Source organism: Polypterus senegalus, chromosome 5 (genome assembly GCF_016835505.1).
Source record: "Polypterus senegalus isolate Bchr_013 chromosome 5, ASM1683550v1, whole genome shotgun sequence".
Taxonomy (NCBI): domain Eukaryota; kingdom Metazoa; phylum Chordata; class Cladistia; order Polypteriformes; family Polypteridae; genus Polypterus; species Polypterus senegalus.
Window position 1 is genome coordinate 204,050,430 of NC_053158.1, and position 27,972 is coordinate 204,078,401.

Sequence of the window (27,972 nt, forward strand, 5' to 3'; positions counted from 1 at the left end):
ATTAAGATCCAAAATGTCAACGGGGGTTTCCCCTCCAGTGTTCTTCCCAGATTCCCATACACATGCAGGATAGTTGGCCGCCCAGTAAAGGACTGGTGTCCCGTCCACAGTGTGATCCTGTTGCTGGGATTGAACATCTGCTGTAGTTTTTATACCCAACTCATGTAACGCTAAAATGTCAAATTCCAATCAATACAAATTATATAGCACCTTTCCAAATGATCCATCTCTCTTTATTATTTAGTACCTTCCATATACAGTGGGATGCAAAAGTTTGGGCAACCTTGTTAATAGTCATTTATAAATCGTTGGTTGTTACGATAACAAATGTCAGTTAAATCTATCATATAGGAGACACACACAGTGATATTTGAGAAGTGAAATGAAGTTTATTGGATTTACAGAACGTGTGCAATAATTGTTCAAACAAAATCAGGCAGGTGCATAAATTTGGGCACCGTTGTCATTTTATTGATTCCCAAACTTTTCAAACTAATTATTGGAACTCCAATTGGCTTGGTAAGCTCAGTGACCCCTGACCTACATACACAGGTGAATCCGAGTATTTAAGGGGGTCCATTGTAAGTTTCCCTCAGCACCCAAGATCGCTTCAGCTTGAGTTGACGAACAGATGGCCGGACATTCTCCTTCAGGATTTTTTGGTAGACAGTAGAATTCATGGTTCCATCTATCACAGCAAGCCTTCCAGGTCCTGAAGCAGCAAAACAACCCCAGACCATCACACTACCACCACCATATTTTACTGTTGGTATGATGTTCTTTTTCTGAAATGCTGTGTTCCTTTTACGCCAGATGTAACGGGACATTTGCCTTCCAAAAAGTTCAACTTTCGTCTCATCAGTCCACAAGGTATTTTCCCAAAAGTCTTGGCAATCATTGAGATGTTTCTTAGCAAAATTGAGACGAGCCCTAATGTTCTTTTTGCTTAACAGTGGTTTGCGTCTTGGAAATCTGCCATGCAGGCCGTTTTTGCCCAGTCTCTTTCTTATGGTGGAGTCGTGAACACTGACCTTAATTGAGGCAAGTGAGGCCTGCAGTTCTTTAGACGTTGTCCTGGGGTCTTTTGTGACCTCTCGGATGAGTCGTCTCTGCACTCTTGGGGTCATTTTGGTCGGTCGGCCACTCCTGGGAAGGTTCACCACTGTTCCATGTTCTTGCCATTTGTGGATAATGGCTCTCACTGTGGTTCGCTGGAGTCCCAAAGCTTTAGAAATGGCTTTATAACCTTTACCAGACTGATAGATCTCAATGACTTCTGTTCTCATTTGTTCCTGAATTTCTTTGGATCTTGGCATGATGTCTAGCTTCTGAGGTGCTTTTGGTCGACTTCTCGGTGTCAGGCAGCTCCTATTTAAGTGATTTCTTGATTGAAACAGGTGTGGCAGTAATCAGGAAATTGAACTCAGGTGTGATACACCACAGTTAGGTGGTTTTTGAACAAGGGGGCAATTACTTTTTCACACAGGGCCATGTAGGTTTGGATTTTTTCTCCCTAAATAATAAAAACCATCATTTAAAAACTGCATTTTGTGTTTACTTGTGTTATATTTGACTAATGGTTAAATGTGTTTGATGATCAGAAACATTTTGTGTGACAAACAAGCAAAAGAATAAGAAATCAGGAAGGGGGCAAATAGTTTTTCACACCACTGTATACACGGGCAATCCTCGCACCAAGAAATGATGAAGTCAAACGAATTAACGCGAAAATTGTCGATCAGTTACACGACAAATTGGTGAAATGCGTATCTCTAGACTCTGCTGAAACAGTTGGTGGTGAAGATGAGGAAGATGAAAACATCAACTTACAATATCACGAAGAATAACTACAACCGTTAACGCCGTCTGGTCTTCCTCCGCACGAAGAAGGACGTGTCGTAATGTTATTGCGTAATTAATATCTGAGTGACGGGCTATGCGATGGGACGAGATGAGTTGTATTCAAAATTGGGCGAACAATTCTGACATGTAAAATTTGAACAGGTGACAAGAAAGGTAATGCAGTCCATCTAACTTGAGACACCAAAGAAGATCTCGATATGCCAGTCGTATTTAAACGTTTACAGTTTCCCGTTAGAATAGCTTTTGCTGTGACAATTAAATCAAAGACACAAACATTCGAAAAAGTCGATTTATTTATCAGAGCGAAAGGAACGAAATTCACTCGCGGGCAGTCATACGTTGCGTTATCACAATGAAAGTCCAAACACGGAATCAAAATTCAATGCGATCTTGAAGAAAAGTTCATTCAAAAAATTAATTTTACTGAAGTTTTACAGAAAAAGTGTAAGTTTGAAAAGTATTTGCGTGCTTCATTTCAAAGCCAAACAGAACGAAAACGTATAACGCCACGAATATCTCTAACGCAGCAAGAAAACTGATTTACTTTCAATTTGCTATTTTTTTAATATGTTTAATTACTCGCCGTAATGTAAAATAGTTACGTCTATTGTGCATATGTTACAATTCCCATGAAAATAACAAACTGTTTAAATTGGACACCCGCTTCCCTATACGCGAGTGGCGAGCCGTGAAGTGCGTAGCGGGTAGTGCAGGCACGGGGTTGGCAAGCAAAGCGAGGAGGGGGCAGCAGAGCCCCCTAGTTTTGTCTAAGGATCGAAAGACATTATTGCTGACAAATATGCAAAACAGAGGATTATCTGCAAAGGGGCAAAAACTTTTTCACAGCAACCTTATAATTACAGAAAAGAAAAAGAATAAATAATAAACAGCATTGCTCTGTGCTGGAAATCCCCCAATTCTCTTTTGTTCACTTTTCGGAAATCCTCCTTTCATAATTCACTTTCATTTGAGCCAATCAACTGGCTGATCTAGTCCCAGTTTAAAGAGGTGAGCGCTACTGGTGAAGGTGGTCCCGCAGCAGATGGTGGGTACCCAGTGTATTGACTTTGCTCTTAATGTCTTTATGGCGCCCCTATGTGGATGTTCTCCATCTAGACAGGTAGTTCAAACGTTATGATTTGTTTCGTCCTTACTGGGCTGGATTGGGTGGTGGGCACCGACACGGAAGGGGATGCTCATATGTTTTCATTTTTCCCTAAAAGGAGTGTGCACTCATCTACTTTTTCAGGTAATCATTTTAATGCAAAAAAATATGTGATTAAAAAATAAAGATTATGTACATCAATGTCAGACAGCTAGCTATAGGATAGGACATACCTGAAATTGGCACAGACATTTTAGGCTGTCACCCGCCTCCTTGCAGACGCCCCCATATTTACATGATGTCTCATCGCAGACCCGGACGTCGCTTTCTTTTTCATTGAACTCTGCAAAATCAAAAGAAATAAAACAATTAGCAACATTACACATTGTCAAACCCCCCCCGGACGGGGTCTTATCCTGACAACACCGAGTGTAATGTGGGAGCCATCACTGGACGGGGTGCCAGTCCATCATAGGACCCAACAACTTCGATTCACCAAATAACCTGACCTGCACATCTTTGGGATTAATGGTGGATAACCAGAATATCAGAGGGAGAACGAATGCTAATGCATGGATGCAAGACACAGACCAGCCTGGAGAGGGCATCAGTCCAGTGCTGGGTAGACACCATTTACACACCCACACTGGGCCAAACTAGACTTTCAAATTAACAGGAGGAATGAAAACCAAAGTGCCTGCAGGCAAAGCCCACAAAGACCAGGGGAATAAAAGAAAACCAATACAGACATTGACTGGGCAAGGAATTCACTTATACCAGTAATAAAGAATCTGTGACTCAGCAATCACTACCACTGTGCCACCCTGCCACTCTAAAATGAAACTTAATTACATCACAAAAATGTTTTACTGGGTCTGGGAATCTCAGCCAAATTCATTAGGATTGTTTTCATTATTTACCATTGCAGTGTGACTCTCTCTAATTAACTTTTGTACAAAGCAACTGCCCAGAAGGGGGCGCCAGTTCACTGTAGGACAAAGAGACATAGAGAAGTGCGTACTGCAAAAGCATATGTAAATAAATCAATGATTTAAAGCAATACCTAAAAGGCAGATGAAAGGTACTGTATAATGTAAAGTTAGATTCAAAAGTCATAATGTAATAGGTAGATAGATAGATAGATAGATAGATAGATAGATAGATAGATAGATAGATAGATAGATAGATAGATATTATACCTGCATTTTTATCACTCTTTAATTTAATATTGTTCTTTATGTATGCTGTTGCTGGAGTATGTGAATTTCCCCTTGGGATTAATAAAGTATCTATCTATCTATTGATATGAAAGGCACTATATTAGATAGATAGATAGATAGATAATAGATATAAAGGCACTATATAATAGATAGATAGATAGATAGATAGATAGATAGATAGATAGATAGATAGATAGATAGATCGAACTGAAAGGCACTATATGATAGATAGATAGATAGATAGATAGATAGATAGATAGATAGATAGATAGGTGTGAATGGCACTATATAATAGATAGATAGATAGATATGAAAGGCACTATATGATAGATAGATAGATAGATAGATAGATAGATAGATAGATAGATAGATAGATAGATAGATAGATAGATAGATAGATAGATAGATAGGCACTATATGATCAGAAAAATGGATGCAATGAATGATAAAATAGGCAGAAAGTTAGTTTTGAAAGGCATTATTTAGTAAATAAATAGACAGGAACTGTGCATAAGAGATGTGAAAGGGACTATATAGAAAGCCACTGCATACTTGATAGAAATTGTGAAGAAAAATATTTCATAGATTTAGATAAATGGATGAATAAATGTTTCCTAAACCCATTTTATCCTAAGCAGGGTTGCAGGAAAGCTGAAGCCTATCCAAGAAAGCATAGGGTGAAAGGCAAGGCATACACACACACACATATCCACCTTAATAAAATGATAATTGTCTGTTTTCCACATCTCTGTCAATCCAAAAGATCGTGTGCCACAAACATTTTCAGTAATAAAATGCAGTGCATTTATGATTCCAATGGATAGCATATCACAAACATTGACATTGGCTTTTCAAATCCCCTGCCAATTGATATATAACAGAGACACTCAGTATGCATTGTCTGGTGCAGAGCAAGTGTTAATGAAGAGGTTCAAGTTGATTATTTAAATCTTATGTAACATAGCTAGTGTATATATATATATATATATATATATATATATATATATATATATATATATATATATATATATATATATATATATTGTCACGCACGCTACGAGTAGGAGACCGCGGACGGATTTTAACACACCTGGGAAAACATTCGCCGGCAGGGAATGGCGGGGGACTAACTTTCTCCCCGTGCTTTCTTACAGAAAAAAGGACGCTCCGCCGCCATAAGCCGGCTTTGCCCGCAGTACGTTTACTTCCGCCCTTCCTCCGCTATCTTGTCCTGACGTCATTGGTCCCAGCATCCCTCACGGTTCCTTCCCAGCATTCCTCCACTTCCGGCTCCTCCCTCATAAAATGGCCGACGCCATGCTTCGGCGTCTCGCATTTGAACTGTTTAGTTTATGTTTGACCTGCTTTTCTTTTTTGATTATTGTGGATCATCTACAATATACGGGGCCGGAAAACCCCAAACCTTTGTGCTGTCTCCTATTGGAGTTATTACAATATATATATGCAACATTCCATAATCTGCTTCTCGCAACTGAAAGAGGGCCCCGTGGCAGATGTTTGCTGAATGGCAGACCAACCACATGCATTACCTGGTAGGTAACCACCCATACAATCAGGCTACGAATGCAATGAATATGCATATATACACGCAGTCCCCCACAGCTCCGCCCACATAGTAGTGAAACAGGACAGTGAGGAGGCCCCGCCCAGCTCCCCACTCCTGACGTCACGCTTCCCCCTCCTCTCAGGCCGCAGCCTCTGTCGTGGATTAGAATGAATTTATCGCTCCTGCAAGCAAACCATGATACTTAGCATTATGGGAGAGGTCACAAAATCAACCGGAATGTTCAAGCAAATTATAGAAAAAAACCCGATCTCAATCCATTAAGTAGTTCTCTTGCCCGCTAGCTAAGCAGATGTAAGCTACGCCCCGAGGCTGCAGTGTGAGTGTGGATCGTCCGCCCTTCTTCCCCTTGGTCCACAGCCCCTGTCTCAGATTTGTGTGAATATATTGGTCCTACAAGCAAACTATGATACTTAGCGCAATGAAAGACGTTGAAAAATCAAACAGAAAGTTCAAAAAAATTCTAGAAAAAAAAAAACAGATCAAAATCCATTAAGTGGTTATCTCGTAAGAAGCAGACAGACATACAGACAATACAATACAATACAATTTACGAGCGACCGATGCACTAAATGGTCTCCTCTCACTTGTCATATTTATTATGTTGTAATTATATTAATTAAAAACGTCCCTTTTATTGGCAGCCCCAAGGTTCTGCGTCACACTCTACATCAGTCATCTATCCAGTGACTTTGTGCATTGCAAAGCCTCATCCTTCACCTATTATTTCATCAATTCATGTGCTGGGAGTATTTTCCATTTCAGAAGGTTACGGTTCGCTCAACTGGAGTCAATCAGGCTCCATATCACATGACCACGTTATAACCGATAGGCTTGATGTCTCGTAGCTGAACAATACAATACAATACAATTTATTTTTGTGTAGCCCAAAATCACGCAAGGAGTGCCACAATGGGCTTTAACAGGCCCTGCCTCTTGACAGCCACCCCAGCCTTGACTCTCTAAGAAGACAGGAAAAACTCCCAACAAAAACCCCAGTAGGGAAAAAATGGAAGAAACCTCCGGAAAGGCAGTTCAAAGAGAGACCCCTTTCCAGGTAGGCTGGGCGTGCAGTGGGTGTCAAAGAGAAAAAGGGGGTCGATACAACACAATACACAGAACAGAACAGAACACAAGTAATCCTCAATACAGTATACAAATAAACACTTTAGAAGTACGCAGCAGAATTTAACAGTAGATGATATCACATTATATGATAGACAGACTTTGGATTTTATATATATACTAGCCGATGCCCACCATAGCATACAGCGGTGTAAGAATAGGAACGGAAAACGATGAGAAAGGAATTCAGAAATCAAGAAGATAGAAATACTTCTTGAAAGACGCAGTTGTGAATAGGTGTTTTGCTGGAGACGACAGATGATGAGTTGAAAGATCTAAAAAGCCTCGTACAACTGACCGTGGCTGAAGACTGGTTGTTGTAGATTAAATCAAATCTTTGCAAACGTTTATCCTTGGGACGTCTCCAAATCTGTCCAAATGTGATGCAACGAAATCTACGGCCTGATGCCATGATGTGAGTGCATTGCCTACGTCAACTGTTTGTGTCAAGAAATAACCCACAGATAGGAACAGGCAGTTGCCGGATCCCGGAATAGAGATGACGTTGTACAAAAACCCATCGACAGAGAAGATACTGTCGCTCATTTTATAACAAAGGCTTAGGAAACAACCGTCGCAGTATAACGAAAATAGCAAGGAGCGAAACCAATGCCAATGGTCGAGAGAGTACCTTCCTGTAGCAGGCTATGGAAAAGACTCCCAGGTGCACACATGGCCGAAGTGAAAGGTCACGCTGTCAGGCTGGATATCGGGCAGTGACGTGACACCAATGGGGTCATGAGAGAGAAGCGGGGAACACGGTAGTCCAAGGAGGAATAGGAATCGAGAAAGGCGGCATGGGGGTATACGGGAGGCCGCAGGCAGCGTGGGGAAGGGTATGGAAGAGGACAAATAGGAATCGAGAAATGTCATGTGGGCTGCGTGTGGGCAGGACCGGGTTTGAAGAGGAAGCAGGACGAACCAGAAGGGAAATATATATATATATATATATATATATATATATAAAATTTATATATATATATATCTATAAAGAGAAAATATAAATATACATACTGTCACACACGTGCGACTAGGAGCGAGCTGAATGGACCAAGTGAAGGTAATTACCCGCCAGGCCAGGGGGTGACGGTGTGCTCTAAACCTTTCTCTGTTATTTCTGCAGATCAAATACGGGAAAACCTACCTGACGTCACTTCCTGTCCCGGCACCCAGACTGATGTCACTTCCGGGTTACAAGACATAAAAGCCTCCATCTTGGCTAACTTAAACAGTTCAATGTGGAACTCGAATAAACAGCATCGCTGTAACCAAAATAATTTTTTGCGGCTAGGAACAATATACGGGTGGCTGCCCCAAACCTTTTGAAAGTGTTGAGACTCGTTCTTTCACAGTGGCGTAGCCGGCAGGATGGCGAGAGAGAGAGAGAGAGAGTCTGCTGAGTTTTGGTTTCTGCTGTGACATTTAGAATGAGAGGCTCAGAATTTGGCGTCAACAACATGACAGCGTGGGTCCTTCCCGCCTTGTATCAACAGTTCAGGCTGGTGCTGATAGTGATGGTGTAAAGGTGAAGGGGGTATTTTCTTGGCACACTTTAGGCCCCTTAGTACCAACTGTGCATCGTAAACCCTCTTACACCCTCAGGGCATTTTTCAACAATTTCTGCCTGAGGGGAGAACATCAAAATAAAACCTTTTTATTCAAACAATAAAGGAAGGCCAGTCAATGATTCACTAACACCTGACAGATCACTTCTCAAATGTGGCAGAGTCTGTGTTTGTGTCAAATTAAAATATTTCTTCATTAGAGAAAAAAAAACAAACCAGGCGCTCCGTGTAACATTTTCAAATTTCTGTTTTCTGATCCTGTATATCTCATGTGCAAGTCGTGCCAGGGTGGTGAAGAATTGTGGCAGTTGTGACGGTAACAGGGGGTCCAACCCGGTACTAGCAAGGCGTACCTAATAAAGTGGCCACTGAGCGTGTGTGTCTTTGCTGTCCGTCTTCTCAGTTTGATTGTTTCATAAGTTTCGAGAGGGGAGCTGGACAATACTTTTTATATTTCCATGCCGCAAAGTACTCTAAATCATGTCCGGTGTAACACTCGACAAAGGATTTGTGCCAGGACGAGCGACGGCTAAGTACTACACGATGGCCTGACAGGCCCACCGCAGATACTGCTTTCGACGACCCCAACTGGATCGCAGCCTACGGGTTAAGAAACGTTGATGTAACATAATCAGCTATCATTGTTTTTAAGGTTCGGAATAATAGAACGCTTCTGAATTTGAATCCATATATCTCAGAAAATGTAAAAACAGAAACACACGTGTACACTTCTCGACTGGCGACGATCTCAAAGCGTAACCCGTGACGGACGGGTGCTAAACCTGCAATCAGTACAGCAGTGGACGTCACGCAGACAAAGACGCCCCCGGCTCAATTTACGTTGACTTTTGGGTATTTACATATTTCTGTTACACTTAATATTTTTTCTTGATGAAAATAATGCCACGTTTTGTTTCTGGGATGAGAAACGGGACACTAAGGAGGTTAACAGCAGAGATGCGGATGGTGGCAGAAGTGGGATTTGAACCTGCAGCCAAGTGCACTTCATACAGTTGACTTCTCACCCTGATGATCTTTTAATGAACGGCACTTCCATGTTTGTTTCTTTTTCTTTTTGGCTTGGGGGTCCTTGCTGTCTGTCAACAATCAGCTGTTTTCTCTCAACCCCCCCAATGACAATATTAAGAAATTTCTCTTCAGCCAGTTTAAAATGTTTGTAAAAGGTATTCACCAGGGTCCTTGACAGTCGTGCTCAGACCTCATTATCCACCAGGCTTGCAGATTTCCCTCCTACGGCTCACCGCCAGTAATGCGGACCACTTAGGGAGCAAAAAAGAAAAGAAGAAGAAAAACAAAAAGAGGCCGACTTAGCCTTGGACCTCCAGTACTTCAAAAAACAAAACCTTATAAAGTGGAGCGATGAGGTGTGTGCGGCGCAGGATGGCGGCCCGAGGACTCTCTGATGGACAGACGCGTTTCAGCTAATGGCTGGATGGCAAACGTCCTTGAAAGAGACGCCAGCCTTCACCTCAGGGGGGGTCAAGTCGAGCCTGGGGACGGAGATGATTTAAGATGGAGATACTTCTGCGCGTGGCCTCCGAGGACGTGACTGACACGAATGGTAAAGAAAGAGAAAAACACCGTTATACACCTCGTAGGATAAAGCAAAATGAACGAAGAACCGAGTTAAGAAAAAAATGATGCCGCGTAACACTCGGTGTGTTCAAGGTTTGTGTGAGCTGCTCTGGAAGGTGGAGCGCTGCTGATTTATTGACTTTGTCAAAGAGACAACTTTCACACTTTAATTTTTAAAGATGAATATCAAATCAATTGGCTTTATTGTCATACCACCCATACACCACATTGCAGCATACATTTTCCCAGGAGTGCAGTGTAAGTGTAAGACACATAAAGAGCTGGACTGAACTGGAAACAGTACCAGTGGTGCTGGGGGTCAGAGCGCTTTTGAAGGGACCCCAGTAAAACAAAGATAACAGCGAACACAGAATGCAAATATGTCACATTACACATTACACGTCATTGAATGACTGGGGTTGTCAAACTCAATGACTTCAGTTGCTGAACTCGTCACCTTTTGGATGTCAGGTAACACGACTAGAGTAGCAGGGGATGACAAATTAAGCCAGCATTACACTATGTATCGTCTGGTCTGAGGGGATGTCACACTTGGTGACTGCCTTGCTGATCTTGTCATCTTTTGGATGTCAACTTAAATGATTTGAGTAGCAGGGGACGACAAATTAAGCCAGCATCACACTACAGTTAGTTGAAGGGGATGTCAAACTTGTGACTTCAGTAGCCGAACGTGTTGCCTTGCACAGCTCAGATTACACGACTAGAGTAGCAGGGGATGACAAATTAGGCTGACATCACATCACATAACTTCTAGTCTGAGGGGTTGTCAGACTTAGTGACTTCAGTTGCCGATCTCGTCACCTTTTGGATGTCAAGTTAAATGATCTGAGTAGCAGGGGACGACAAATTAAACCAGCATCACACTACAATTAGTTGAAGAGGATGTCAAACTTGTGACTTCAGTAGCCAAACGTGTTGCCTTGCACAGCTCAGATTACACGACTAGAGTAGCAGGGGATGACAAATTAGGCTGACATCACATTACATAACTTCTAGTCTGAGGGGTTGTCAGACTTAGTGACTTCAGTTGCCGATCTCGTCGCCTTTTGGATGACAGGTAACACGACTAGAGTAGCAGGGGATGACAAATTAAGCCAGCATCACACTACGTATCGTCTGGTCTGAGGGGATGTCACACTTGGTGACTGCCTTGCTGATCTTGTCATCTTTTGGATGTCAACTTAAATGATTTGAGTAGCAGGGGATGACAGATTAAGCCAGCATCACACTACAGTTAGTTGAAGGGGATGTCAAACTTGTGACTTCAGTAGCCAAACGTGTTGCCTTGCACAGGTCAGATTACATGGCTAGAGTAGCAGGGGATGACAAATTAAGCTGGCATCACATTACATAACGTCTGTTCTGAGGGGATGTCAAACTTGGTGAATGCCATGCTGATCTCCTCTCCTGAGAATGTCACATTAATCAACTAGCAAAAGCAGGGGATGACAAATTAAGCTGGTATCACATTACACAACTTCTTGTCAGAAGGAAGGTGGAACTTAATGACTTCAGTTGCTGATCTTGTCACCTTTCGGATGTCAGGTTACACGACTAGAGTAGCAGGGGATGACAAATTAAGCCAGTGTTACACTACATTAAGTTTTAGGGGATGTCAAATTTAGTGACTTCAGTAGCTGATCATGTTGCCTTGAGCAGGTCATGTTACACGACTAGGATAGAGGGGATGACAAATTAAGCTGGCATCACATTACATAACTTCTACTCTGAGGGGTTGTCAGACTTAGTGGCTTCAGTTGCCGATCTTGTCACCTTTTGGATGTCAGGTTATAAAACTAAAGTAGCAGGAGATGATAAATTAAGCCAGCATCACATTACATAACGTCTGTTCTGAAGGGATGTCAAAGTTGGTGACTGCCTTGCTAATCTCCTCTCCTGAGAACATCACATTATACAACTAGCAAAAGCAGGGGATGACAAATAAAGCTGGCATCGCATTACACAACTGCTTGTCAGAAGGAATGTGGAACTTAATGACTTTAGTTGCCAAACTCGTCACCTTTCAGATGTCACGGTTAATGACTAACATAGCAGGGGATGACAAATTAAGCCAGTGTTACACTACAGTTAGTTGTAGAGGATGTCAAACTTAGTGACTTCAATAGCTGATCGTGTTGCCTTGCGCATGTCATGTTACATGACTATAGTAGAGGGGATGACAAATTAAGCTGGCATCACATTACGTAACTTCTAATCTGAGGGGATGTCAAATTTGGCAACTTCGATTGCTGAACTCGTCACCTTTCGGATGTCAGGTTAAATGATTAGCATAGCAGGGGATGACAAATTAAGCCAGCATCACACTACAGCTAGTTGTAGGGGATATTAAACTTAGTGACTTCAGTAGCTGATCATGTTTCCCTGCACAGGTCAAATTACATGACTAGAGTGGAGGGGATAACAAATTAAGCTGGCATCACATTACATAACTTCTAGTTTGTGGGGTGGGCGGCATGGTGGTGCAGTGGTAGTGCTGCTGCCTCGTAGTAAGGATACCTGGGTTCGCTTCCCGGGTCCTCCCTGCGTGGAGTTGGCATGTTCACCCCGTGTCTGCATGGGTTTCCTCCCACAGTCCAAAGACATGCCGGTTTGGTGGACTGGCGATTCTAAATTGGCCCTAGTGTGTGCTTGGTGTGTGGGAGTGTTTGTGTGTGTCCTGCGGTGGGTTGGCACCCTGCCCAGGATTGGTTCCTGCCTTGTGCCCTGTATTAGCTGGGATTGGCTCCAGCAGACCCCCGTGACCCTGTGTTCGGATTCAGCGGGTTGGTTAATGGATGGATGGATAGTTGGTGGGGATGTCAAACTTGGTGACTGTAAGCGGCAGGACACATCACATGACTGTTTTAGGAGGGGATGACAAATGGAGCCAGTGTCACATTACGCCTTTATAATGTTTCAGTGCACCTGTCACTGCTGTTTATGTTTTAAGCCAAGTCTGAGTCTTTTCTTTGTTTGTAATCGTCTTTCCTTTCAGTCATGCTGGTGTACATTTGAGAGGGTTTTGTTGTTTGTTATAATATGATGAAGTTTATTTATTGATTGAGCTTGGGGAAAATGCCACAAATTTCCACGTGGGGCCAAATCAAGTGCAGTTTACCTATTACACTTCTTCTAGTTAGAGGGGATTTCGAACTTGACAACTGCAACTGCTGATCCCCTCACCTGAGAAGATTACCTGGCGGTGAATTGTTTTGAGCTTCTCAGGGGAACAAGGACATTAGGACACTGAAGGAGTGGCTGCTGGAAATAGGGCTTTGCAGTCCTTTATGAATGATAAATTTAAAAGTAAAAATTAAAAATCAGTCATTTCAAGCTGCAATCACAATTAAAAACAGCAGGAATGCCTCGGTTATATTTTTAAATCAATGTAATGGTATCTTGATAAAAATAAACTATCAATGTCTATAAAAAACGTGATAATTTCTGAGGGTGTCCAGGCTTTTGACTGGTACTGTATAACAGTTGGTGTTGTGCATATTTTTTTAAATGGTTAACATACAAGTGAGAAAAGATGATGATGATGGTGATGATGAAGAACAGCTACAAAGACTGCTGAAATTAAAATGCAATGAATTTTATAAGAACACGTGACAGATGCAAGTGTCTTTGCTGCAGTTTGTGGGATGGAGTGGGGTCAAATGTCCACATGTTACCATATTAGGCTAAGTGTTCACTGACGGATGCGAGATGGGGTGGGGTTGGATGTCCAGGTGTTACACAGTAGAAGACTAGGTTTTCACTGCTGGATTTGAGAAGGGGTGGAGTCAGATGTAGGCAGTGTCAAATGTCTAAATATTACCATATAAGGCTAGGTCATCACCAATGGATGCGAGAAGTGGTGGGGTCAGATGTAGGTGGGGTTGGATGTCCGAGTGTTACACAGTAGAAGGCTGGGTCTTCACTGATGGATGTGAGAAGGGGCGGAGTCAGATGTAGGCAGTGTCAAATGTCCACGTTACCATATTAGGCTAAGTGTTTACTGACGGATGCAAGATGGGGTGGGGTTGGATGTCCGGGTGTTACATAGTAGAAGACTAGGTTTTCACTGCTGGATTTGAGAAGGGGTGGAGTCAGATGTAGGCAGTGTCAAATGTTCACGTTACTATATTAGGCTAAGTCTTCATTGACGGATGTGAGAAGGGGTGGAGTCAGATGTAGTTAGTGTCAAATGTCTGAATATTACCATATAAGGCTAGGTCATCACCAATGGATGTGAGAAGTGGTGGGGTCAGATGTAGGTGGGGTTGGATGTCCGAGTGTTACACAGTAGAAGGCTGGGTCTTCACTGATGGATGTGAGAAGGGGCGGAGTCAGATGTAGGCAGTGTCAAATGTCTGAATATTACCATATAAGGCTAGGTCATCACCAATGGATGCGAGAAGTGGTGGCGTCAGATGTAGGTGGGGTTAGATGTCCGAGTGTTACACAGTAGAAGGCTGGGTCTTCACTGATGGATGTAAGAAGGGGTGGAGTTAGATGTAGGTAGTGTCAAATGTCAAAATATTACCATATAAGGCTAGGTCATCACCAATGGATGCGAGAAGGGGTGGGGTCGGATGTAGGCGAGGTTGACCGGCCAAGTGTTACAGTATAAAGCTAAGTGAGTTTATTAATGGACGTGAGAATGGCTGGGGTCAGAAGTCTTACTTTTACCATTTAAAAAGACCTGCCACCACATTCTGGTGCTGTACGTGGCACTGTATACATTTAAGAGTGATAAATAAACAATAACTTTATCCTAGCAAAGTGAATAACTAAATGCATATCAATTATCATATTTTCTGTTTCTGGTAATACTCTGACATCCAGCCACACCTACTTCTAAAAATCGCCCTATCATATGGCCAGGGAATTTCCAGATACTCCACCCTGGCCATCGGACCACCTTACTCTTATTCTATGTTAATTAATGTTGACTTATGTTTATTTTTAATTGTGTCTTCTATTTTTCTATTCATTTTGTAAAGCACTTTGAGCTACATTTGTTTGTATGAATATGTGCTATAGAAATAAATGTTGATTGATTGATTGATTGATTGATTGAAGGCCAGTCTGTAAAGCGTACCCTGGATGCTCTCCCATGAACAAACCATCCAAATGCAGGCCTGTAATCAGGAGAGCTCCATGAAACAAAGGCTGCTCATTCAGATCCGAAGGACATGAGCAGGTCAACATGGAAGCAAATCTTAGGGTGGATAAAAAGGAAAAAGGCTGACAAGGACACACCTGTGGAAGGAAGCCAGTAAGAGTCTTCTCACAAAGGTGTGCAGGCCCATTTCAACGACAGCCACCATTAAAGGTCGAACAATAAGAAAAGGCTGACAGGAGCGATCATAAGGGGGGCTCAAGTGTGAAGGACAACGGAGCTCTCGGAATATAAATGTGGATAACCGCATCTTGGAAAAGCCAGTTTAGGGTTGTGGGGAGCTGAAGCCTATCCAAGCAGCACTGGTCACAAAGTGGGTACCCATCCACTAATGGGCACAACTCACAATCACTTATATTGAGGTGGCAAAGAGTCACCCGTTGGCCTAACATGCCTTTGGGAAGTGGGAGGAAGAGAGGAACGCCTTGATAAAATCTCACACAAACACAGGGAGAACATGAAAACTGTACGCAAAATGCACCCAGACATGGGATTCTGGAGTGGTGTGCCAACCACGATAACCACTGTGCCACCAATGTACCAGTACACCATAAAGACACAATACTAATTCTTGTTTTTCACAAAGGTGCCCGGCGTCTTTATGAAAAGAATAGAAAAATTGAAACCCACGTGCTCTCCGATTGACTAATAAAAACCCCATCTGATGGAGACGAAGAGCAAGAAGTGCCAAGGCTGCAAGAGTGACTGACCAGTTTAGGGATGGGTGAGAGCAGCCACCAAAAGAAAAGAAAAGAAACGAAGAAGGTCAGTAGGATGAGTCGATAAGAGCAGATATGGAGGTCGTCGCTGCTCCGCTACATGACCTTCACTCATCAGACAACAGGCAGCACATGCAGCGCAAACCATCTGTGAAAGGAACAAAATGATGAATAAATAATAAAGAGAGAGGATTGTGCACCGCGCTTGAAGGCAACGGCTCACTCGCGGCACAACCATAAATGTTTAATAAGCGTGCAGAATGCGTCCTCATCAGCATCTGCAAAAAAAAACACCAGAAGAAGAAAAGCGGTGGGAGGACACCAATCAGCGGTGTCAGGGATGCCAGGGGCAACGACCCGGCCGGGACGCCTTGAGGGACCGGAAGAGGGTCTACGCCCACCCTGGGTCACGTGGGGGCCGCCATCCTGGTTGCTTTAGGGGCTTGGAAGCCCAACCCTGTAGGGACCCGTGGTCACCACCAGGGGGCGCCCCAATGCCTTGGGGACCCTGGACCTCAGCACTTCTGCCACACCAGGAAGTGCTGGGGGGAAGAGGAGAAGGGACACCCGGAGAGCTTCCGGGAGAACAGCCGGCACTTCCGCCACACTGGGGCGTGTCCAGGGAGGAATGCCGGGGAGCACCTGGAGCTCATCCAGGATGAAATAAAAGGGGCCGTCTCCCTTCATTCGGCATTGGAGTCGGGTGGAGGCAGGACAAGGCAGGAGAAGAGAGAGTGGAGGTGGCCCGAAGAGAAGGCATTGTGTGGCCAGGACTGTGTTGGGGTTTGTGTGCACTGGAAACTTGTATATAATAGTTGTAAATAAACGTGTGGTGGTGGATTACAACATGTCTGCCTGTCTGTGTCCGGGCCAAGTCCACAGCGGACAACGTCTGAGGGATCACTTAGTCTGTAGCAGAAGGCCACTTCTAGAGATGACTGATGGTAATATAGTGCCTTGCCATGCTGATTTATCACAGCGTCACTCTTATCTATCCGTCTGTTATTTACATTGCGCTCGTCATAATAACTGTCTCCAAATATCTATGAGGTCATGCCTTTTATATAAATCACTTTATCTACAGTTCCTTTAATATCTCATACAATTCATATTCATCCATCTGTCTATCTATTATACCGTGTGTTACATCTATCTGTTTATTACTTGGAATATTTCAAATTCATCAATTTAAATATGTAACTATGTGTTTGTTACATGGTGCCTTTCATCTGCCTCTGCGTCTTTATTACCTGTCTGTCCATCTTAAATTGCTGTTTTCATACACAGCTACTTTATCAATCCTGCAGCATCTTTCCTTTCTATCTATTGTCACAAGCTGTCCCCCAGCCGGGATGCCTGGAAGGACCTGGGGGTGGCGTATTCATCCTCTGGGCCACCGCCCTGGATCTGGAGAGGACCACGGGAGAGGAGCAAAGAGGCTCAAGTCCATTGGAGCTCGTGACCACCGCCAGAGAGCCGGGGAAACATTTACTTCTGCCACACCCGAGAACATGGAGGATGATCCTTCCAATGACACCAAGAGTGCTTCCGAGTGCTCTCCTGACACTTCCGCCACACCGGGAAGTGTCGTCAGACAGAGCCCAGCTGGGTCACTATAAAAGGGGACGCCTCCCTACAATCAAGGAGCTAGAGTCAGGAGTGGGAACAGGACGAAGCTCATGTGTGGAGAGGAAAGGCGGTCCAAGGACACTGGAGATTCAGTAGAAGCCCAAAGTAGGGGTGATTGGTACTGGGAGCTCAGTGTGCTGTGCGGGACTGTGTTATTGGTTAATAATAAAACGTGAGCTTTTGATAAAGATGTGGTCTCCGGGCATGTCTCACACTATGCATAATACAGGATCATTTATCATCTTATATAAATAAAATAAATAATTATTATCAATCCTAAACTGTTTAGTTATATTTTTATAACCTGCGTGGAGTTCACAAAGCATCTTGAGTAGTGAGAAAAGCGTTATGTCAATGTAAAGAATTATTACTGTCACTCATGTGAATCTATGGATCATCCACAGGGCTCCTCTAAGGTATGTGGTGCCATCCTGGGTCAAGACAGGGCACTGTGGCGAATCATGTCCTCTCCTATTCTGCCAGCAACACCGAGAAAACACCCCCCTGAGGGCACCTGACTCCACACCTTCATATACATATACAGTCATATGAAAACGTTTGGGAACCCCTCTTAATTCTTTGGCTTTTTCTTTCTTCCTCTTAGGGCGAAACACGTGTCGCGTACTCTTTGCATTATTTTGACAGTAAAACTATTTAACCATTCTGTGATCTGCTTCTCGCAACTGAAAGAGGGCACCGTGGCGGATGTTAGTCGACCTGCTGACCAACCACAGGCGTTACCTGGTAGGTAACCACCCATACAGTCAGATTGTGAATCAGACTACGAATGCCATGAGTATAGATATATTATATATATATATATATATATATATATATATATATATATATATATATATATATATATATATATATATACACACACATACTGTATATACATTATATATTGTGGCGAGTGGCTGGGGTGGTACCCAGCCGGGATGCCCAGGAGGATCACGAGTGGGCGACCGCCCTGGTGGCTTTTTGGGACCAGGGGGTGCCCCAATGCCTATGGAGCCCTGGTGTGGCGGAAGTGCTGAGGTAAAGAACACCAGGGACACCCAGAGTGCTTCTGGGTGCGCAGCCGGTACTTCCGCCACACTGAGGAGTGCCGGCAGAGGCTAGTCGGGAGGTTCTTGGAGTACGTCCAGGTGTGTATAAAAGGGGCCGCTTCCCTCCATTCGATGGCTGGAGTCGGGTGGAAGTGGACAGAGTCTTGGAGGAGAGGAGTGGAGGCGGTCAGGAGAAGAGAAAGGCATTGTGAAGAGGCCTGGACTTTGGGGTGATTGGTGCTGCGGCACTGGGTTGTGTGTGTTCACTGTAAATAGTAGTCTGTAAATAAAACGTGTGTGGTGCTTTAAGAACCATGTCTACCTGTCTGTGTTCGGGCTGCTTTCCACTATATATATATATATATATATATATATATATATACACACACATACAGTATATACTGTATATATACAGAGAGAGGGACAGCATACACACACACATACACACATATATACATTATATATAAATACACACACACACAGTATATACTGTATATTCATACATACATACACATACTGTATATATTGTGGAAGGTGACCCAGACACAAACAGACGGACATCGCTTTTTCACCACACACACTTTTATTTACAATATTTACAGTCCTTATCTCAGTGCACTTCCCAGTGCCTTCTGCACCATTTCCCCAATGTCCAGGCCTCACAATGCCTCTCTCTCTCTCTCTCCTGGCCGCCTCCAGTCCTCTCTCCAGCTCTGTCTCTCTGCCACCCGACTTCCGCCTATGACTGGAGGGAGGCGGCCCCTTAAGTAGGAACCCGGATGGGCTCCAGCTGCTTCCCGGCACTCCCCCTTGGACACACCCCTGTGTGGCGGAAGTGCCGGCCGTGCACCCGGAAGCTATCCGGGTGTCCCCTGTCGTCTTCCCCCCAGCACTTCCTGGTGTGGCGGAAGTGCTGGGTTCCAGGGTTCCTCAGGCACCGGGGCGCCGCCTGGTGGTGGTCATGGGTCCCTACAGGGCTGGGCTTCCACGCCCTGTACCCGAGGCCCCCAACATAACCAGGACGGACGCCCCCTCGCAGTCTGGAGGAGGCACAAGCCCTCCTCTGGTCCTCCTGGGCGCTCCAGCCCCGGCCGGGGACCACAGTATACAGAGAGCACACACACACACACACACACAGAGTATACATGCTGCCTTTTCTGCCCCTCTGCCTGTCTTGTACCTTTGTAAATCTCTCTATATAAAGAAGTGCCATTCTAATCAATCATAGAGTACCTTTCATTTTTCTCTCTGTCTTTTACCTTAGTTTCTAGATCTGTACGTCATGGAGTGTCTTTCCTATCTATCATATGCTATTGTTCATCTCTCTCTGTCTCTCTTTTTAATAATGCTTTTCAGAATATTTGTTGTCTTATTCAGTACTGTTCTATGTCTACCTTTGACCTACCTAATATCCCTTTCCTATCTGTCAGTTATATAGTGCCTTTCACACTGTACCTATCCATCTGTCCCCATGCTATCTGGCTCTTCATTGTTATAAAGAACTTCACAATAAAGGTGTCAGCTGTGTAAAAGTGTGTAAAAGTGGATTGTGTCCTGCTGACTGTACGTGTCGTGGAGTTTTGACGCACGCCTTCTTTAAAGATCAAAGACAATTTCGGGAACGGTTCAAATGCCAGTCAGCAGAGTCCCTCAATTCCTTGGGTGAGCACTGGGGTCCCGCTCACCCATAGCCATCAGGACAATACGGTGACACGATGATGAAAAAGTCAAATGTCAGATAAAAGGAGAAGCAGAGCACGTCAAAGAGTCTGAAGGAGACAAGCCGCCATTTACCAGAACTGAGTGCACACGGCACATCAAAGCACTGCCACTTCATGAGGCCGGGCTGGACTGCGTGAAGCCATCACTGGGGCCCTGCCGAGTGATGCATTTTCAATTTTCGAGATGACAGGAGCCCTGGGATGGCACTGCGCACACATCAGTTGAGGGGGAGGGGAGGGAGGCCATTGGCGTTTTCGAGGGCTTCAGTCATCCACGTTTGTCAGAGAGAATAAATCATAGATGAAGTCATCTCAACCAAAGGGAAAAAAAAAAAAGAAAGAAAGAGCAGATTCGTCAGCACCATGCTGTGTAGCCTGTAATGACAGAGAGACGGTGAGAGGCTTGGCTAGATCGCACCAAAGTGATTTTGAAAATAGACTGCCATCACAAAAATAAATAAAGAAAGAAATGGCCATTTGGCAAATAGGAAACGAGCTGGATAATTCAACAGCCACTATCATGACATGGCATGGCTCAGGGAGCGGACCCCTTTAAAAGGGGAGGGGGCAAGGGTGCATTAACAGCCTTTCACAAATTTCAGCTCAATGTCAAAATTCAATCTGCAGATTGATACGGGAGTGGCACGCTGAGGCAGATTCAACATTCTGGGTTCAAATTCTATGCCCAGAATGCTGTGCAATTCAACCTGATGGGTGGAGTTTATCCAAACATTAAGGGGTGGGCATCTGGTGACATGCTGACCGGGCAGAAGTGATGTTGGGAAATGTTGGGGAGTGAAGGCGTTTTCTAAATAAGCAGGATTCTGCATGTATTTCTAGTAGGATTGACTACTGCAATGCGATGTTCACTGGATGTTCAAATTGTTCGTTTTACAGCTTCCAGGTAATCTAAAATGCTGCTGCAAGAATTATTACAAGAATAAGAAAAAATGAACACATAACTCCAGGTCTTGAATCCTTACACTGGCGGCCGTTAAGTTTAAGGCCGACTTCAAAATCCTCCTTTTAACATATAAAGCCTTAAATGGCCGGCTTACTTATCTGAACTTATCATTACTTACAAACCAGAACGTGCATTAAAATCTCAAGATGCTGGTCTGCTTATGATTATGGAGGACTAATAAAATAACAGTGGGAGGTTTTAGTTACAGGACCCCTAAACGGTGGACTTGTCTTCTTGCTACTATAAGAGATGCCCCTTCATTCTCAGCTTTCAAGACTCACTACTTCAGTTTAGTACACCCTGACTAGAGCTGCTGATTAACTGTACAGACTGCATCTCTGTTGTCAGTCATTAGCACTAAAACATAAGGAGACTCCCGTGACCTTGTAGTTGGGATATAGTGGGTTGGAATATGGATGATGGATGAATATGACAGTTACAATTTATTACTCACCCTCCTCACCTATTTGGTTACTCTTCTCGGTACCCAAATGTGACACTTGGAGTCCTCAATGCCCACCAGCCAAGTTGTTCTGCCTGCCTAAGGTAAAGTCATCTCTGATGGAGGATCGCAGGAATCGTCAGGTAGAGGGGTCCTTTTATTGGATTGGCTGGCCCAGCGCTGACTCAGCTGTGGAATGGCCAATAGGGGCAGGCAGCTTCCTTCCATCCATTATCCAACCCGCTATATCCTAACTACAGGGTCACGGGGTCTGCTGGAGCCAATCCCAGCCAACACTTGGCGCAAGGCAGGAAACAAACCCTGGGCAGGGCACCAGCCCACCGCAGGGCACACACACACACACACACACACGGGACAATTTAGGATCACCAATGCACATAACATGCATGTCTTAAAACTGTGGGAGGAAACCCACACAGACACGGAGAGAACATGCAAACTCCATGCAGTGAGGACCCGGGAAGCGAACCCAGGTCTCCTAACTGCGAGACAGCAGCGCTAACCACTGCACCACTGTGCCACCCTACAATATATCCGTGTTTGATTTTACATATCTGTTTACTGTTTTCTGATGATTTCATCGTGTCGGGGAAAAAATAAGACAACTTGTAAGGAGTACGGCTTGTTATTAGAGCAAGAAACCATAGATGATCCAAGGAATAAGTCTTGGTAGTGTAGTGGCCGGTCTGGGTAAGAGGTCAGCCATTACACTATTGCACTATTATATTGTATTGAGGATTTGTTCTGTTCTGTGCATTGTATTGTATTGTATTGTATTGTCCCCCTTTTTCTTTTTGACACCCACTGCACGCCCAACCTACCTGGAAAGGGGTCTCTCTTTGAACTGCCTTTCCCAAGGTTTCTTCTATTTTCTTTCCATACAAGGATTGTTTTGGGAGTTTTTCCTTGTCTTCTTAGAGAGTCAAGGCCTGCTGTCAAAAGGTAGAGCCTGTTAAAGCCCATTGTGGCACTCCTTGTGTGATTTTGGGCTATACAATAAATAAATGGCATTGTATTGTATGACATCAAGTAAACCAGTGAGAGAACAGAACTGAAAATCGAGCCTGTCTGAGCAGCAGCGTGTTAAGAAGCGGTAAGACAACGATCATCGTCCCCCTTGCTAAGAAAAGCCCACCCACCTGCTTGAATGACTACAGGCTGGTAGCACTCGCTCCAATCATCATGAAGTGTTTTGAGAGAGCAGCATACCGGACCTCCTTGACCCCCTGCAGTATGCCTACCGGCCCAACAGGTCCACCTCAGATGCCGTCGTGGCCCCACTACATCCTACATCAGGATGCTTTTTGTAAACCACAGCTCCGCCTTTAACATGGTTATCCCCCATAAACTCACCCATAAACTTGGCCTGCACCCCACCCTCTGTGACTGGCTCCTGGACTTTCTGACTGGCAGGCCCCAGTCTGTCAGGATTGGTAATAGGATTTCAGCCACCATTACCACAAACACAGGCACCCCACAGGGATGCGTCCTCAGCCTCATCCTCTACACCCAGTTCACCCAGGACTGTGTCATCTCCCACAAAGATAACATCATCCTAAAGTTCGCAGGCGACACCGCAGTGATAGGACGCATCACTGGTGGGGATGAGGCGGCCTACAGGAGGAAGGAGGCCAGTCTGGTGTCATGGTGTGAGGACAACAACCTCACCCTCAACACAGACAAGATGAAGGAGATGATAGTGGAGACCTCACCGGCCACTGTTCATCTGAGGGCTTGAAGTGGAGAGGGTGAGCAGCATTAAATACCTGGGCGTCTACATCAGTGAGGACCTCACTTGGACACTTAAGACCACACAGCTGGTCAAGAGGGCTCAACAGCGGCTGGACTTTCTGAGGAGGCAGAGGAAGTTTGGTAAGTCGACTAAGATAAGTGTGCAGAGGGTACAGACCTATAAATACCTGGGAGTGCAGCTGGATGATAAATTGGACTGGACTGCCAATACTGATGATCTGTGTAAGAGAGTTCAGAAACTCGAAAACAAAACAAGTAAGAAGGACAGGCAGACAAGAGTTCAAGTTCAAAGTTTGTTGTCATGTCCACAGTAAGGAAACACGTTTCCCTGTACGATGAAATTCTTTCTTTGCTGTCCACACCAAATGACAAAACCAACGTATGAAGATAAACATAAATAATAAATTAGCAAATAGATAATAAGTAACAGAGGCAGCACAAAGTATAAAAACAGAAGAGAAGGATAAAGTGTAATTGTGCAACAACATTTATTTATACATTTTCATACAAATATGGTGGCATGAATCATGGACTCTCTTACAGACAGACCTCAGTATGTGCGTCTCAAGAACTGCAGGTCTGACATTGTGGTCAGCAACACAGAAGCGCCGCAGGGGACTGGACTTTCTCTGGTCCTGTTCAGCCAACATACATCAGACTTCCAATACAACTCAGAGTCCTGCCACGTGCAAATTTTTGCTGACGACACTGCTATGGTGGGCTGCATCAGGAGTGGGCAGGAGGAAGAGTATAGGAACCTAATCAAGGACTTTGTTAAATGGTGCGACTCAAACCACCTACAACTGAACACCAGCAAGACCAAGGAACTGATGGTGGATTTTAGGAGGCCCAGGCCCCTCATGGACCCCGTGATCATCAGAGGTGACTGTGCAGAGGGTCCAGACCTAAAAATACCTGGGAGTGCAGCTGGATGACAAATTGGACTGGACTGCCAATACTGATGCTCTGTGTAAGAGAGGACAGAGCCGACTATACTTCATTAGAAGGCTGGCGTCCTTCAACATCTGCAATAAGATACTGCAGATGTTCTATCAGACGGTTGTGGCGACGCCTCTTCTACGCGGTGGTGTGCTGGGAGGCAGCATTAAGAAGAGGGCGCCTCACACCTGGACAAACTGGTGAGGAAGGCAGGCTCTATTGTAGGCACGGAGCTGGACAGTTTGACATCCATGGCAGAGCAACGGGCGCTGAGCAGACTCCTGTCAATCAGGGAGAATCCACTGAACAGGATCATCTCCAGACAGAGGAGCAGCTTCAGCGACAGACTGACAGACTGAGGAGACCCCACACTATGCGACTCTCCAATTCCACCCAATGGGGGGTAAATGTTAACATTATACAAAGTTATTGTCTGTTATACCTGCCCAGAGGGGACTGGGTGGTCTCATGGTCTGGAATTCCTGCAGATTTTTTTTCTCCAGCCGTCTGGAGTTTCTTTTTTTTTTGTTGTTTTTTCTGTCCACCCTGACCATTGGACCTTACTTATTCTATGTTAATTAATGTTGACTAATTTTATTTTATAACCGTGTCTTTTATTTTTCTATTCTTCATTTTGTAAAGCACTTTGAGCTACATTTGTTTGTATGAAAATGTGCTATAGAAATAAATTTTGTTGTTGTTGTTGTATACCTGCATTGTTATCACTCTTTAATTTAATATTGTTCTTATTGGTATGCTGCCGGAGTATGGGAATTTCCCCTTGGGATTAATAAAGTATCTATCTATCTAATAGATAGATAGATAGATAGATAGATAGATAGATAGATAGATAGATAGATAGATAGATAGATGTGCTTATCTATCTATCTATCTATCTATCTATCTATCTATCTATCTATCTATCTATCTATCTATCTATCTATCTATCTATCTATCTATCTATCTATCTATCTAATAGTGCTTTATCTATCTATCTATCTATCTATCTATCTATCTATCTATCTATCTATCTATCTATCTATCTATCTATCTAATAGTGCTTTTCATCTATCTATCTATCTAAGATCCTTGGCAACTTTTACAGCTGCATTGTTGAGAGCATCTTGACCAGCTGCATCACCGTGTGGTACGGCAGCACTACTGCTATGGACCACAAACGCCTGCAGAGAAGATCACCAGGACCCCAGTGCCCTCTCTGCAGAGCATCTACAACTGCAGAGTCCACAGGAGAACTGCCTCGATCCTCAGGGACCCCCAACACGAACTGTTCTCACTTCTATCCTCAGGCAGCAGGTACAGACGTATGAAATGCAGGACTTCCGGGCTAAAGAACTCTTTCTTTCCCAAGGCCATCAGACTCCTAAAGAACTGACTGGAGTTTATAACTGTGGTCCACCTCATTCTATCGACCTCACACAACTGTTTTTGACTTGTCCATCACACACCTACCTGCACATTACACTTTGTACTTCTATTCTGTTTTTATACTTTATGCTGCCTCTGTTACGTATTATCTATCTGCTACTTATTATTTATGTCTGTCTTCATACGTTGGTTTTGTCATTTGGTGTGGACAGCAAAGAAAGAATTTCATTGTACAGGGAAACGTGTTTCCTTCCTGTGCACATGACAATAAACTTTGAACTTGAACTTCTATGCATAAGAAGCACTGGACACCACAGCAAGATATATAAAAAAAAAAAACATTTGAAAAGTCAAAAGACAAACTGCTAGTGAAGCCAAGACAAACGGCAAGCAATCTGTTTGAGTACAACTCTAGTAAAAAGACAATGAAAGGAGAACTTAAGAAACCTCAGAGACAGGCTATACTGTGAACCGCCTACTCGAGGACACCAGCGGACACTAAGGGGAAGTACATTTAGGACTGAAGCCAGGAAGCTCTTCGTTATGCAAAAGAGTTGTGGGAATCGGAAACAAACTACCGAGAGATGGAGTTGAAGCAGAATCCTTGACAACCTTCTAGAAGGATCTGGATGAGATGATGGGGCGGAGCTTAACCGTTAGCTAAACATACGAGCGACCGATGCACTAAATGGTCTCCTCTCACTTGTCATATTTATTATGTTGTAATTATATTAATTAAAAACGTCCCTTTTATTGGCAGCCCCAAGGTTCTGCGTCACACTCTACATCAGTCATCTATCCAGTGACTTTGTGCATTGCAAAGCCTCATCCTTCACCTATTATTTCATCAATTCATGAGCTGGGAGTATTTTCCATTTCAGAAGGTTACGGTTCGCTCAACTGGAGTCAATCAGGCTCCATATCACATGACCACGTTATAACCGATAGGCTTGATGTCTCGTAGCTGAACAATACAATACAATACAATTTATTTTTTGTATAGCCCAAAATCACACAAGAAATGGCGCAATGGGCTTTAACAGACACTCCCTCTTGACATCCCACCAGCCTTCACTCTTCTAAGAAGACAAGAAAAAACTCCCAAAAAAACCCTTGCAGGGAAAAAATTGGAAAAAACCTCAGGAAAAGGCAATTCAAAGAGACAAAGAGAGACCCCTTTCCAGGTAGGCTGGGCATACAGTGGGTGTCAAAAAAAAGGGGAGTCAATACAATACAATACAATACACAGAAAAGAAAAAATCCTTAACACAGTATAAAAATAAAAATCTTAGAAGTACGGAGTAGAATTGAACAGTAGATGATATCCCATAATATGATTTGGATTTGTTTAGAGTCATAGAGACCTCATTCATCAAGTTGCCTCCCCCATTTGGCCATTCCACAGCAGAAACAGCATTAATCCGATGACAGGACCCCTCTACCCCATGATTCCTGCGATCCTCCATCAGGGATGACTTTACCTTAGGCAGGCAGGTGGGCAGTGGGCACCAAGTGCCACATTTGAGTACCAAGAAGAGAAACCGAATAGGTGAGGGTGAGTAACCAATTCTAACTATCATATTCCTTATGTTTTAGTGCTGATGACTAACAACAGAGACGCAGTCTGTACAGTAAATCAGCAGCTCTAGTCAGGGTGTGCCAAACTGAAGTCGTGAGTCTTGAAAGCTGAGACCGAAGGGGCATCTCTTATAGTAGCAGGCAGACCACTCCACAGTTTAGGGGGTCCAGTAACTAAAACCCCGACCTCCCACTGTTATTTTATTAATTCTTGGAATCCTAAGCAGACCAGCATCTTGAGATCTTAACGTGCGCTCTGGTTTGTAAGTCATGATAAGTTCAGACCAGTAAGCCGGGCCTCGGCCATTTAATGCTTTAGATATTAAAAGGAGGATTTTGAAATCTGCCCTAAACTTAACCGGGCGCCAGTGTAAGGATTTCAGAACTGGAGTTATGTGTTCCTATTTTCTTGTTCTTGTAATACGTTGAACAACGGGTATGCTTCACCTTCTCCTTTAATTTTCACCCTGGCCATCAAGTTTCTTATTTTCTAAATCTTCTATGCTGGGAACATTAATATCATCT

The 27,972-nt window shown here is 43.9% G+C and overlaps 1 protein-coding gene across 1 annotated transcript in view; it reads right to left on the minus strand.

The window, feature by feature from the left end:
* The window catches only part of tmeff1a (transmembrane protein with EGF-like and two follistatin-like domains 1a), a 234,534-nt gene that overhangs the window by 87,446 nt on the left and 119,116 nt on the right, over nucleotides 1–27,972 (minus strand). The window contains exon 2 of the mRNA XM_039753991.1: nucleotides 3,202–3,311. Coding sequence (XP_039609925.1) covers nucleotides 3,202–3,311 — 110 coding nt within the window. The remainder of the gene's footprint in view (nucleotides 1–3,201; nucleotides 3,312–27,972) is intronic.